Raw genomic sequence first — 14,539 nt, forward strand, 5'->3', positions numbered from 1 at the left:
CAACGAACCTTTTGTGCGCAGTTTAATTTCTTTTGTGTGCACACGCACACCTTAGAGGAAACAATGGCCCCAATGTTTGTTTATTCTGGAGGATTTTGGAGTACTTTGGAGTACCCTGTGGAAGCAATGTAGTCCTCCTCCTGAGGAAATGCTTGAAGCACAGAAGTATCATAATGAATTGCCTTGAAACAGTTAAACTGCTCTGCAGACTGATTAAATTGAACTAAATCTTACATTTAGACCTTGTATCAGACAGGCGAGCACAATGGCTCATGGCAATACCTCCCTTCAAGTTACTGGCAGCTATCAGACATCTTCCAAGTGAAAGAACACAAGAGTGTCTACAATAACCATATCCTGTTAATCTGCAGTTACTTCCATTATTTTGGTTCCAAAGTGACAGTAATAACAGGAATATTGTTAGGGAAAATAATCACTGGCGTTCTCAAGAACCCACATTTTTCACTTGAGAAGAGAAGCTTGATATCTGGATTTCCCAAAAGAACCAGGAACTAATCAACCTCACACAAGGGCTGAAAGCTCTTACAGAAAATGCATGACCCAAGCAACATATAGTGGGTGGAAAGAATACAAATCTAGAAACATGCTGATAGAGGGAGGAGAAGATGGCGGCTTGACGCAGCTTGCAGCAGCCACTCCGGTGAATGATACCTGTTATTTGTCAAGTAGGGTGCTGTGCACAATCCTGACTTGATGGAGACAGACGTGAGAGCACGGAGGAACATCTGGTGAAACTTCTGAAATGTCTGTTTCCCCTCTGCTGCTACTGTGTGATCCAGAATCTCCGAAGGGGAAGGCCCCGAGTCCTCAGCTTTGCTTGTTGCTCGGCAGCCGGGGCAGGGTTGAAGTGCTCGGCAGAGATGGTGCTCGGTGTCGGAGGCTCGAAGTTTGCTCGAAGTCCACTGCGGTCGGGTACTCCCAATGCATCAGCAAGTTTGTGGCGCTTGGAGGCGCAGGGAGAGTTTCTCCCTTCTACCGTCTGTGTGATATGATGGGGCTATCAGGACTTGAGACTTTTTTTTTACCGTGCCCATGGTCTGCTCTTTATCAAATTACGGTATTGCTTTGCACTGTTGTAACTATGTTATAATTATGTGGTTTTGTCAGTTTTAGTCTTGGTTTGTCCTGTGTTTTCTGTGATATCATTCTGAAGGAACATTTGTATCATTTTTAATGCATGTATTTCTAAATGACAATAAACGAGGACTGAGTGTCCTCATAATCAAATCTAATAACCATGTCACTCACAGATTCTTCAACATTGTGAATATCATTTGTTGTCCAAGGAGTATTAATTTTCTAGGATAAAATTATAAATCTAAGAAATTTGGTTGAAGGGAGGTGCTGAATAAAATTGAAATTTCAATTTATTCATTGTTTCTGACCATCATCTACACCCAAAAGTCTGTCTGCTGCAACAGGAGGCTGAGGGAATTCATATGGAATAAAAATCCAGAAGAGTAGTCAAGTTGGGGCTAACAAGATAAAACTTTAGTTTTTAATATGTTAAGTGAGGGGATCAAGCATAGGATACAGTAAATGTGGGCTGACCAAGGCACGAAAAGGACTGAAGAACAGTCTTGAAGGACGTATTCCACACAAATGACATTTTTATTCATATTCAAAGTGTTGATAATGTATGGGTATATTTTTGGCAGTGGATAGAGATACAACAAGAAAATTCTGATGGACAAAGATGGCCAAAAGCAATTGAAGAAAGTTGAAATGATAAACATTGCAAGACCCAGTCTCCAATGGTTAATAATTCTTTAAATAAAATCCCACTTTGTTCATAATCAGGAAGATGTGGATTCCAAAATAAGGTCAATGACATTACAGTCTGCTCCTTTTAAGAAACTGGAACTGCTAGACTTGGGTAGAAACTCAATTTTATTTAAATTATAGGAATCCCCCATTTGAAATGGGAGGATTAAAAGGTACAAAGGAAAGACAGGATGTGATTGAAATATTAAAAAATACAAATTAATACTTGCCATATTCCATCACAGGCAATCACCATGAAGTCATGGTCATCATTTAACGTCAGTGACTTGAGATCAGGCAGTGCTGAAATCATCTGCTCTTCTGGAGGGAGATTCTTATTCCTCTTGTAAAAGTGATCACCTGTAACAATAGTTGTAAGTAACCAAACGCACCATTTTGATGTGATGATTGCACATTGGATACCAGCTTTTTTTTAAATATAAAAACTGCCTTGATTTTGGAGTTCTGATCCAAATATAATCTGTTTTAACAAATTCTGGACCTTTACCATAACCTCTGTATTGCTCTGGAAAGTAATCTGTATGCTAATCAGAAAGCAATATTTCAGGCAGAAAATACAAGCACAAGCTTGAAACGACAGCATCATTTGGAATTAATCCTTAACCTTGCACATCCCTTCCAAACGCTGGCAGAAAGTGTCAGAAAAAAGATACCAAGGAATACTCCTCAAAGAATGTTTGCTAAGAGCTGATAAACCTGGTGCCACTTCACTTGACACTTGCGAGCTGCCCCCAGCATAACTGAGATTGTGTTGGCCTTCGACGCTTAACAATGCACTTCAGCACGTTTCGAGGTACACATGACAAATAGAACAAATCTTTATAAGCAGGAGTTATACATTTAATACATTACATCAATCCCCACAGAAGAGAATTCAAACTGAGTTTTTCTTGAATTGATTACACTGCTTCTGACCAATGCTTATAAGTTTAACAAAATCTGTAGCCATCTCATGGATTAAATTGTGATAAACTGGAACCAAGTCTTGCTGGGATTCATAAAAATTGCTGGTGAACATAGCATCTATAGGAAGAGGTACAGTTGACGTTTCGGGCCGAGACTCTTCGTCAGGACTAACTGAAAGAAGAGATCGTAAGAGATTTGAAAGTGGGAGGAGGCTTTCAAATCTCTTACTATCCTTCCCACTTCCAAATCTCTTACGATCTCTTCTTTCAGTTCGTCCTGACGAAGGGTCTCGGCCTGAAACATCGACTATACCTCTTCCAATAGATGCTGCCTGGCCTGCTGCGTTCACCAGCAATTTTTATGTGTTTTGCTTGAAATTCTTGCATCTGCAGATTTCCTCATGTTTACTGGGATTCATCAAGGTTACACCTGCCCAAACTAGTTTTTCATGAGAAGTATGTTGTTTGCCCTTAGGCCTGGACTGAATTGAGCCCACATCCCAGAAGCTGTCATGCCTGAACACAGATGCTACTATTTTTTGGTAAACAAGTTCAGACAAGCTTCCTCTACACTTTCTTAAAAACCAAGCCTCACAAACAGATTAAAAGGGCAAGCATTCAAGCAAAAGCAAGTTGCAACTTGAAGTTCTAGAATTAAAAGGAAATTTGGTACAAAGCTACACGTAGTTTCTCCATAACTTCCGCCATCTCCAACAGGATTCCATCACCAGGCACATTTTTCCCTCCCTCACCTCCCCCCGCCCACTTTCTGCAGGAATTGCTCTCTATGCAATTCCCTTGTCCGTTCATCCCTTCCTACTGATCTCCTTCCTCGCTCTTATCCTTGCAAGCAGAACAAGTGCTACACCTGACCCTACACCTCCTCCCTCACTACCAATCAGGGGTCTAAACAGTCCTTCCAGGTGAGGCAACACTTCACTGTCATCAGGGAGACCGCTTCACTGAGAATCTATACTCCATCCACCAGAAAAAAAAACGGGAACTCCCAGTGGCCACCCATTTTAATTCCACTTCCCATTCCGACATGCCAATCCATGGCCTCTTCTACTGTCGCAATGAGGCCACACTCAGGTTGGAGGAGCAACACCTTATATTCCGTCTGGGTAGCCTCAAACCTGACGGCATGAACATCAATTTCCCGAACTTCTGGTAATGCCACCCCCCCCCCTCACCATACATACCCCTTTCCCTTTTCCCTCCACCACCTTATTTCCTTGTCTGTCCACACCCCCCCTCTGGTGCTCCTCCTTTTCTGTCTTCCATAGCCTTCCGTACTCTTCTATCAGATTTCCCCTTCTCCAGCCCTGTAACTCTTTCAGCAATCAGCTTCCCAGCTTTACTTCACCCCTCCCCCAGTTTCACCTATCACCTTGTTTCTTCATCCCCTCCCCCCACCTTCTAACTCGAACTCCATCTTTTTTTTCCTCCAGTCCTGATGAAGGTCATCAGCCCGAAAGATTGGCTGTTTCTCTTTTCCATAGGCGCTGTCTGGCCTGCATTGTGTGTGTATTGCTTGGATTTCCAGCATCTGCAGATTTTCTTTTGCTTGCACAGTTTTCAAGTTAGACAGTTCATTTTAGATTGAACTGTTTTACTATTAACATTCAAAGCATCTTTCAATCTATCAATAATTCTTTGACAATATCCCTTACTTGTAACATTCAACTAACGCCCTGCACATCCTTCGATTATGTGGTACACTCAGTGACCACTTGATCAGGCACACATGCTCATTAGTGCTAATATTTAATCAGCCAAACATGTGGCAGCATGGTCCAGAGGTTCAGTTCCTCAGACCAAACATCAGAATAGGGAAGTGTGATCTAAATGACTTTGACTGTGGATGTCGGCGCAGGATGGGGTGCGGATCTCCTGGGATTTTCACGCACAGTGGACGTTTCAGACTCCTGATGTAGGATCTCCTGAGGTACAGCCTGAAACATCGACAGTTTATTCCTCTCCATTGATGCTGCCTGAGCCATTGGCATACCAAGTCCATCATCAAACAACAGTTACAATAATCCTGTTTTATTTACCTCACGTTCACATCAACTGCATCCCGATTCTAGCTATATTAGTGGCTGGTTAATCTACTAGCACATGTGGAAAGAAATTGGAACACTTGGAAAAGAAAATCACAATCATGGGGAGAACGTGCAAACCCCACATATACCACACAAGGCTGCACTCACCTCAATACTGTACTAGCTCTGTGACTATGGGGACTTTTGGAGATTGTGGTCCATATTCTGTGTTATTTACTGTTTGCATTTGTTCTTTTTCCTCCCTGCACAGTGGTTGTTTGATAGTCTTTGTTGTATGGGGATTTGGTGGATTCTATTGTGTTTCTTTGTTTTGTGGCTCACTGTAAGGAGATGAATTTCAAGAGAACCTCAACCATCAGGTTCCCGTCAATGAAATGTTCCCATAACCAATGGACTCACTTTCAATATACTGTTTTTTTCTTATTGCATTTGCAGAGTTTGCTGCCTTCTGCAACCTGAACACCCTAGTTGGATGGTCTTTCATTGATTCTGACATAGCAATTATTCGATAGATTTGTTGAGTATGCCCACAAGAAAATGAATCTCAGGGTTGTATATGGTGACATATGGGCATTTTGATAATAAAATTTACTTTAAACTTAAAATTTGTGCCTTACTGGCATCCCAACCTATTGTATATCACACACTATGACCCTCTCTATTTGTGCTACATCTCATTCCATTTAAATAATAGTTACCTCATTTCTTCTAGACTATTAATCCATGAGCTAACTTGCTCTATCTCTAGCAGCACACAAAATGCTGGAGGAACTCAACAGGCCAGGCAACATCTATGGAAATTAATAAACAGTTGACGTTTTGAGCCAAGACCCTTCTTCAGGACTGGAAAGGAAGGGGGAAGATAGAGATGTTCTATGTCAATCCCTTCAAAGTCTGTTTTCAACACAACTTGCTAAACCTTCTTGTCAACAAATCTGCACTCAGCACTCACAGCTCTTCCATGTAAAACAACATGCATTTACCTCCCCAACCTCACCTGCAGTTCCTCCAAGTTCAAGTGAGGTGTTTTTTTTAAGGCAAACCTATCAGAAATTTCTCAGTAAGCTACAAGCTGTGGTGAGACTATTTTATAGATACTAAGGCAAATTATGGGACAAGAAACATAAAAGAAGTTGCAAACTAGCTTACAATCTAAAAGAGATCATGAAGACATTCAAGTTCAACAATTTTCATGATTTGATGTATAATGGGGGAGAGTAGCAGTGAACAAAAGTGAAATAAACATGATTTACCTATGGCCCGAGAGAGATTTAACCCTCCATTTACTCTTCCATCCAAAGTAACTTTTCCACCAGCATTTTTAATCCTGGCCAGCTCCACTTCATCTTCTGGTTTGTGGTCATAGGACATATCAATAGCCTTGCCACACTCTGAAACAACACAGCGGGAATCACCAGCATTGGCTACGATCAGCTGCTTCCCACGGATCAGGGCCACAACAGCCGTTGTCCCACTGTCTGAGCCAGGCTGCAAGACAACAAACGCTATTAATGGACTCCAGGTTTCAGCTGTGGTGCTGGACAGATATTTTTAAAATAAAGATGACTGCCATGTTCTGCCATGATCTTATGCAATACCCCTTTTGTTAAACATCGATTTTCTGAAGAATGTACTCGAGAGATATTTCAATATTTTTAAATGTGACATAAAGCAACATTCATCTCATAATAGACTTCTAATAGCTTGTAACAGAAAATGTTCAATTTTAGTTCCATTGAAACTTTGGAAGAAAGACAAAAAATAAATAAATCAGGGATGTGTCCGAAGTTACATTTTCCACTTTTCAAGGTAGTAATTTTCCTGAGGTGCCAAAAGTCCCTAAAAAGCCACATTAATTTTATAATTATAGCAGCAATCACTTGTACGGACTGACTTTAAGGTACTCTCCATTTCATGCTCTGAATATTCATTGCTTGTTTATTTATTTGTTTTTCAAATGCTCCTTCAACAGGCAGAGTTAGATTTTTGCTAAGTGGTTGAAAGGGCACATGAGGGATTACAATCAGACCAGCCGTCAGTTTACTGAATGACCCCTATTACCCCTCAACCATCAATCAGACCATTAAAACCAGAGGGGGTAACTTAACTCACCCCAACACTGAATTGTTACCACAACCTATAGACTCACTTTCAAAGACCCTTCATCTCATATTCCTGATAATTATTGCTTATTATTTTCTTTTTTTCTGTTTGTATTTGCAGTGTCTTGTGCACAATGGCTGTCAGTCTTTGTTGTGTGTAGTTTTTCAGCAATTCTATTGTTTCTTTGTATTTACTGTGCATGTCTGCAAGAAAATGAATCTCAGGGTAGAAAATGGTGACATATGTACTTTGATAATATTTACTTTGAATTTTGATGTACCGTATACTCAAGAGGCTGAATAGAACACCTCTGCTTCTAATTCATACATTTGTATTCATTAGTATATTTTGGAAACTCATTTCAGTAAAAGTGACATTCTTAGCATAACACTGAAAACTCAAGACCATGCCTACCTCCTCTTTACCATCCATTCCAGGCAACACAACATCATCTTCCTCTTCTGCATCACTATCTTCTTGATCCTCTTCATCCTCCTCTTCCTCTTCGCCTCCTTCACTGCTGTATTCCTCCTCCTCCTCCTCCTCCTCACTGCAGTCCTGTCAATGAAAGATTTCAACATAGCACAAGTCACAGAGCAACTTGATGTTCTGGTGTCTTAATAGTAGAAAATAAACAACTCAATTACTGTAATGGATTCTTAATCAGGGAAAATTCAATTCAATATGTTCGACAAGATTAGTGATGCCACAGCCAGAGAATTCTGCAAGTTCCCAAAATAGTTTGCTGAGGACTACTTCAATTTCGCCATGTTGTGCTTAGGATAAAAGTTAATGCGCAGTTATCAAATATAACACTACCATTCAGGCCAGCATTAAGTAACCCCCAGTTAAATGCAGCTGAACCAGTCCACTGGCCCTAAATAACAGAAAATGTAGCAAACACCATGTTAGGGAGCATCTGCGAAAGGAGAAACAGTTAACATTGCAGGCGAAAGACACTTCAACAGAACTGGATAAAAGATTCAGATTCAAATTTATTTATTACATGTACATCAAAAGAGTGAAATGTGATACTTGCGTTAACAACCAAAACACCCGAGGGTGAGCTAGTGGCAGCCCACAAGTGTCTCCACAAAATTTCAATGGCAATATAGCATGCCCACAATCTTAGCAGAATACAGAAAGAGCAGATGAGCAAAATTTGGAGAATTCCATATTAAGTTCAGAAGGCTGTAACATGCCTAGACTGAAAGAAGATGGGTTGTCCCTCAAATGATATTGGGCATCAATGTAACAGAGACGACAAGCAAGGCAGGGCAAGAATGGAATGGCAGGCAACTGGAAGCTCAGGGTCATGCCTGCAGACTGAACACAGGCACACCGCAAAGGAATCACCCAAAGGTATCACGGTAGTGTAGTGGTTTGCACGACACTATTACAGCTCGAGGCTTTTTGGAGTTCAGAGTTCAACACCAGCGCTGTTCTGTAAGGAGTTTCTGTATGTCCTCTCCGTGAACTACGTGAGTTTTTTCAGGGTCCTCTTCTTTCCTCCCACAGTCCAAAGATGTACTGGGTAGGTTAACTGGTCATTGTAAATTGTTCCGTGATTAAGTTAGGGTTAAACCAGGACTGCTCATGCAGTGCAGCTCTAAGGGCCAAACAGGTCTACTCTGCACTGTATAGACAAAAGAAAATTAAATTTCAAACAAAAAATTTGCAGACACTGTAAATCTGAGCAAAACACACAAAATACTGGAGGAGCTCAGAGGTCATCCAGCATTTTGTGTGTTACTAAAACTAAAACTGAGTGGTTTCTCCAATGTAGAGGCTTGGTAAGTGAGGGATCTATGAGTTGATAGCTTTTGTAGTGATTTACAATAGTAGTAACATTGTTGAGAGTATTTAACAAGGTATAACAATCTCAACACAGCTATAAAGCTCCAAGTCATCTTTTGCATTATAAATTGCACACTTTCCCTCAAGGCAAATCATTGAGAAAAATTAGCGTGATGGCCCTATTAAAGGCTGAGATCAAAGAAGTAGTGAGAAATTACCTTGGCTGAAAAAAAACTAAGATGCATTAATGTCTGAAGCACAGCTAATAGCAGCAAGGAAAGAAACTAGTTGAAATAATCCTTATAACCTCTAACAGTAGTTATACTATGGGATTATGAATAAATTAAGGTAAGTTTATTTGTCACATGTATATTGAAACATATGGCATTTGTGTCAAATCAAATCAGCAGGGTTTGATTTAAGGGTAGCCCTAAGTGTCACCATCCCTCTGGCAGTATGCCTACAACTTATTAACCCTAACCATACATTTTTGGATGTGTGAGGAAACACAGAGCACCAAGAGGAAACCAATAAATTCATGGGGAGAACGTACACATTCCTTACAGACAGCAGCGGGAATCAAACCCCAATCAGTGAGTGCTATAAATTAAGAAATGATGGTGACCTACAAAATATGTACTGCAACAATTGAATAGCTTTAATCATCTGAAAGATTAACTAATCAAAATTGGCAAAGGCAACCTCAACGATGCATTTGGTGGCTTTTCCAATACATCGTGGAGTCAACCGAAAATCAAGCTATTTTAAGTTTGCTAGCATGCAACAAAACTGGATTAATAATCTTGCATTTCGTGTGGGAAGTGATAAGAGCTTGAAAGAATGCAACTGTAAAGGAATTGTAACAGCTGACGAGAAAACAGGGAAAATAAGTGTAGTAGTAATGTGGCAGACAAGTAGGGAGAATTATTTAAGGAAATTTTCTTTCTCTTTAGTCCCTTGCAATTGAGGACGACAATTTTCTACTTTGGCTTCTGAAGTGGCTGATTAGATCAACACGGGAACTGCAGACTCTTCCATAGATAAGCCAGGTGGCCAAATGTGTATGTGGGAACTTCCAAGTGAGTCCACTTGGTCCATTGTTCATGCAGGCACTTAGTGCAAGCCCAAAGTCGCTAAGACAGGATTCTTCTCCACTGAGCAGTCATGGGCTAATGGTTCCCAGGATTCAGCAGAGATGTTGCATTTCTTCCAGAAGGCCTGAAGCATAATCTTGAAACTTTTCTTGTCTGCTCAGTAATCCTTCCCAATGTCAGAAGGTACAATAATGATGTTTAAAAGATCTTTAGTTAGGTACATGGATAGGAAAGGTTTAGGGAGAAAGGGGATGAGCCCAGGTAAATGACTTGGTTAGTGCTGATGAGTTAGGTCAAATGGTCCATTTCCATTTTGGGTGCTGATGTGCAAACGATGTTACCAACCCAACATAGCCAACTGAATATATTTACACCTCAAAATTGGGGATGTTAGTCTGGGAAAGGACATGGTTCTTTTATCCTCCAAAGGAATTTGTTGGATTTTGCATTGGCTGTATTTCTCCAGTACACTGAGATGCCTTACGCCTCAGAGGCACATAGGAAGGCACAAATCACTACTGCTGCTGAACGACAAGTTCAGACCAAATCTGAAGTCTTGATCTTCAAACATGCTTTCCTTCTATCAGCCAAAATGCCGAGTTGGCACATTCACAGTTAAATTCACCATCTTCCAATTTCTTCTAAATGTGGCAAGTGGTCTAGATTTTCCAGGGTGTCCCTGGGAACCTTTGTCAGACGGCAGTGTGGTATACTGCAGGCAGGAATGACACAAGCCTTTGTTTTGCAGGTGTTCACATACATCCTCTGGCACGTTTCAGAGAAGTACTAGAGGACGGAAGTTGGCTACTGAGCCTATCCCACCACACAACAGCTGCTTCAGGCCATCCCACTGCCACCACTGAACAAGGCCTGATCTGAACCCAAAAACAATTTCAGGAGTAGACTCAAACACCTCAAGTCCCACACCACCAGGTTCAGGAACAGCTGCTTTCCTGCAACCATTCAGTTCCTGAAGCAACCCTAATCTCTAACTCAATATTACAATATTATAACCACTCTGCACTTTATTTTGTTCTAATTAAGTTCTTTCTTGTATAATTCATGTTTAATTTAGGTTTTTCTTGTGAGTGTTGTGTAAACAAGCCATGGTATTGATCAAAAGTCTTATAACAAAGCCTTCATCAATGAAACAAAACTCAGCCATTGATAAACAATGTTGAGGCAATCTTTTTGGTTGCAACACTCCAAGCTGGAGTGGAGCCAATCTTCAGAACTGATGGGAAGTTTTTCAACCTACAGTAACTCCAGAACAAAGATACCCATACTGCAATTGGCAATCTGCAGTATGCAGACAAATGAAGAAAATATTTCACATCCTCCATTAAATAATAAGGCCCAAGAAGTCTGATCAAACTTGACTAACAAAGGAAGTTAAGGATTGTTTCAAATTAGAAGAGAAAACAGATTATTGCGTGCTGATGACATGAAATTGCATCATTGCATTTAATGCCCCAGCCCAGACTTCGAGGAAGTAGGTCAAGACTTCATACCTGGGACAAATTCAAACAGCAGCTATCTCAAGAAACTATCAATGCTGCCTCAGTAACATCTTCCAAGTTCACTAGAAGGATAAGTGAACCAGCTCCTCAGTCTCTTTATCAATAGAGGCCTTAATCACAGTCAGTTTTATTGAGTAGGCCCCACTATTCACATAACCAATACAAACAGACACTAGATGGTGTTGATCAAGTGGACAGAGGACACTGACAAAGCTGTGCTCAAAGTTCCGAATCCCTACATTATTGCAAGAATACCACCTTTTGTACAATAAAGTCCTGATCTCTCACCATTATGGCGCTTGCAGTTTAGCTGCACTGCAATTTCTTAGTGGTAATATAACACTAAGTCTGGATTCTGTTATTTCCCTTCTCTTTCCACTATCTCAATGTATGATATTTATAAATGGCATGAAAAATACCACTTTTCACTATCTTATTACATGTAACTTTAAATGGGGGGGGGGTGGAGAAGAATAGGTGATGGGAGGACATACACAGTAAATGGCAATGCCAATGAATGGTCATGAACAGGGGACCAAGGGTGTTCCAGACCATAGTTCCCTCAAAGTGGCAACATAGGTCAACAGGATGGTCAAGGTATATGGTATAGTTCCTATCACAGGTTGAGATATAGAATATGAAAGGCAGGACATTATGTCACAACTTCTTTAAACTCTTGAGTAGAGAGCACTCTCTGCAGTTCTATGGGAAAGATACGATTGTGCTAGACAGTGCGAAGCTGCTGGTTGGAATATATAAATGACTTGGATTAGTATGTAGGAAGTTTGAGATAGGCTGTGTTTTAGCCTGAGGCCTACATCAGATCTAGCTGTTTTATTGCATTCTCAAGGTGCAAAAACAACTCACTTTTTCCTCCTTTCTTACACTCTTTACTGATCGGCTCTATAGATGAACACATCTCCTTATTAGATGCTCCTGTACCCAATTTCAAATCCAAAGAGGAGATACAACTCATCTTTTAATACCCAAAGCCAGATACTGGGTGAGGCTAACTTTTATTCGAGAGCACAAGTTTTAATACTTCTAAGTATGCCACTAAATATACAACTTCTATCTCTACCTCCAAGCTCCAATTCCCTCTCTTAAGTTAGCACAAATAAAATAAAGATGTAAAGGATACCTCTTCACTATCTTCTTCCTCTTCTGCTTCTTCAGATTCATCCTCACTGTCTTCAAAGAACATTGACTTGGCCACTCGCTGAGATTTATCAGAGGAGGAGCAGGATGGCCCCGCATCAGCTGTGGACGATGACACAACAGCCTCTTCAGAACACTTGTCAGCCTTGGCAAGTTGTTTATCTGAACTGGACCCAGTGCTGCTCCCATTCCCCAACTCAGCTTCCTCGCCCCCACAATCAGAACTGGAAGAGATTCCCGCTGCTGCTTCTGATTTCCCATTGTTGCTCTCTGTTTCATCTGTGTTGGTTTCACTGCTCTCGAGCTCGCCATTCATTTCCCTCTCAGTTTTGTTTTTATCCCCAACCTTGGACAGCGGTTTCTTGATAGCAGGTGAAGTTTTGCTTTTCACAGGTTTGGTACTGTTCTGGTTTTGTCCATATCGGGTGAGCAATTCTTCAATTGTCATTGTTGCCTCTTCATGCAAAAGTGCAGTCTCCTCATGATCAACTGAAGGATAAAAGTACTTCTTAGTTACAAACAAATAGACAATGTGTTAGCTGATTATTGAAGGTAGGGTGAATGCACTTATAATACTGGAGCACATAACTACACCTATCGACACGGCAAACAATAATACCATTTCATGGAAAGCAGGCATCATTTTAAGGCACTTGGAGGAAAGTACAGGGGGGACATCAAAAGTAGTTTTATTTTACACAAAAAAAAGTGTGGGTGCGTCCAACACACCGCCAAGGGTAGTGGTAGAGGCATATTAGGGTCATTTAACTAATTCTTAGATTGGCTCAAGGCTGATAGAAAAATGGAGGACAATGTAGGAAAGAAGGGCCAGATTAATCTTGGAGCAGGTTAAAAGGTCAGCACATGACATAAAAACATAGAAACATGACGGGATGAAGAACATTACAGGTCCTATGTTCAATGAAAAATTCACCTTATACTCCTTTACAGCAGAATTATCATATTTTGCCAGCTGGTCCCCACTGACACTGTTCTTTATGAGTACTCATCCACTCTAATATCTTTGTCTCATTACTAACTGTTACATTCCTATTGTCAAGCTTATTATTTCTTCCTCCTGCATGGATTGCCTCTTGTCATTTTTACCTTCAAGCTAGTTGTTGGCTTTGTATATCAACACAGATCTTAAGAATCAGAATCAAGCCCTACAGCCCGAATTAAGATAAATGGGGACCTCTCTGACTCCTTCATCTTAGAGAGAGGCACTAGACAAGGATGCCCAATTTCTCCTCTCCTTTTTGCGCTATATATTGAACCGCTTGCCCAACTAATAAGACAGAGCAAAATCGTAAAAGGTATCAAGGTGGCAGGGATTGAACAGAAAGTGGCGTTATTCGCAGATAATGTTTTGGTCTATCTGAGTGAACCAGAAAAATCAGTTATAGGATTGTTTACACTGTTGGATGACTTTGGGAAAATATCAGGTTATAAAATAAATGTAAAGAAAACGCAAGTTATGTCCCTAAATTATACACCATCCAAAAAATTGCAGGATACATACGATCTTAAGTGGGAAGCTAAGTCATTAAAATATTTAGGAATAACCCTGCCGAAGGATCTTTCGACGCTGTCACAGGTAAATTATGGGCCATTAATCTCAGAGATAAAAGCAGATATGCATAGATGGAATCTTATCCCCTTTTTAAGTTTAAATTCAAGGATAAATACTATAAAAATGAATATTCTTCCTCGGTTATTGTATCTTTTCCGTACTTTACCTGTGGAGGTGGATGATAATCAATTCAGGGAATGGGACAAATGGATTTCCCGCTTCATTTGGCAAGGAAAGAAACCTAGAATTCGATATAACACCTTACAGTTAGGGAAGGAAGGAGGTATGGTTCTTCCTTGACTGAGAAATTATTTTTATGCCTCACAGATAATCCCTCTGTTATATTGGTGTAATAGGGAATATAAGGCTAGATGGAAGGAAATAGAATTTGGATTAGTTGACAGTTTTCCTCTACAGGCCTCAATAGCTGACAAAGGATTGATGGCCCAGTTGGAAAAATTTAAAAACAGTTGGATAAATCTTACATTAAAAGTATGGCAGAAGGTGGTTAATTCAT

General features: G+C 40.4%; 1 protein-coding gene across 1 annotated transcript in view; it reads right to left on the bottom strand.

Annotated features, from left to right (window-relative positions):
* The window catches only part of ppm1g (protein phosphatase, Mg2+/Mn2+ dependent, 1G), a 55,753-nt gene that overhangs the window by 14,010 nt on the left and 27,204 nt on the right, over positions 1–14,539 (bottom strand). The window contains exons 5-8 of the mRNA XM_063056473.1: positions 12,433–12,938; positions 7,295–7,438; positions 6,031–6,265; positions 2,016–2,145 (exon numbers count right to left, since the gene is read on the bottom strand). Of these exons, the coding sequence (XP_062912543.1) occupies positions 2,016–2,145; positions 6,031–6,265; positions 7,295–7,438; positions 12,433–12,938 (1,015 nt within the window). The remainder of the gene's footprint in view (positions 1–2,015; positions 2,146–6,030; positions 6,266–7,294; positions 7,439–12,432; positions 12,939–14,539) is intronic.

The sequence above is a fragment of the Mobula hypostoma genome, chromosome 8 (assembly GCF_963921235.1).
Source record: "Mobula hypostoma chromosome 8, sMobHyp1.1, whole genome shotgun sequence".
In the NCBI taxonomy this organism is placed as follows: Eukaryota; Metazoa; Chordata; class Chondrichthyes; order Myliobatiformes; family Myliobatidae; genus Mobula; species Mobula hypostoma.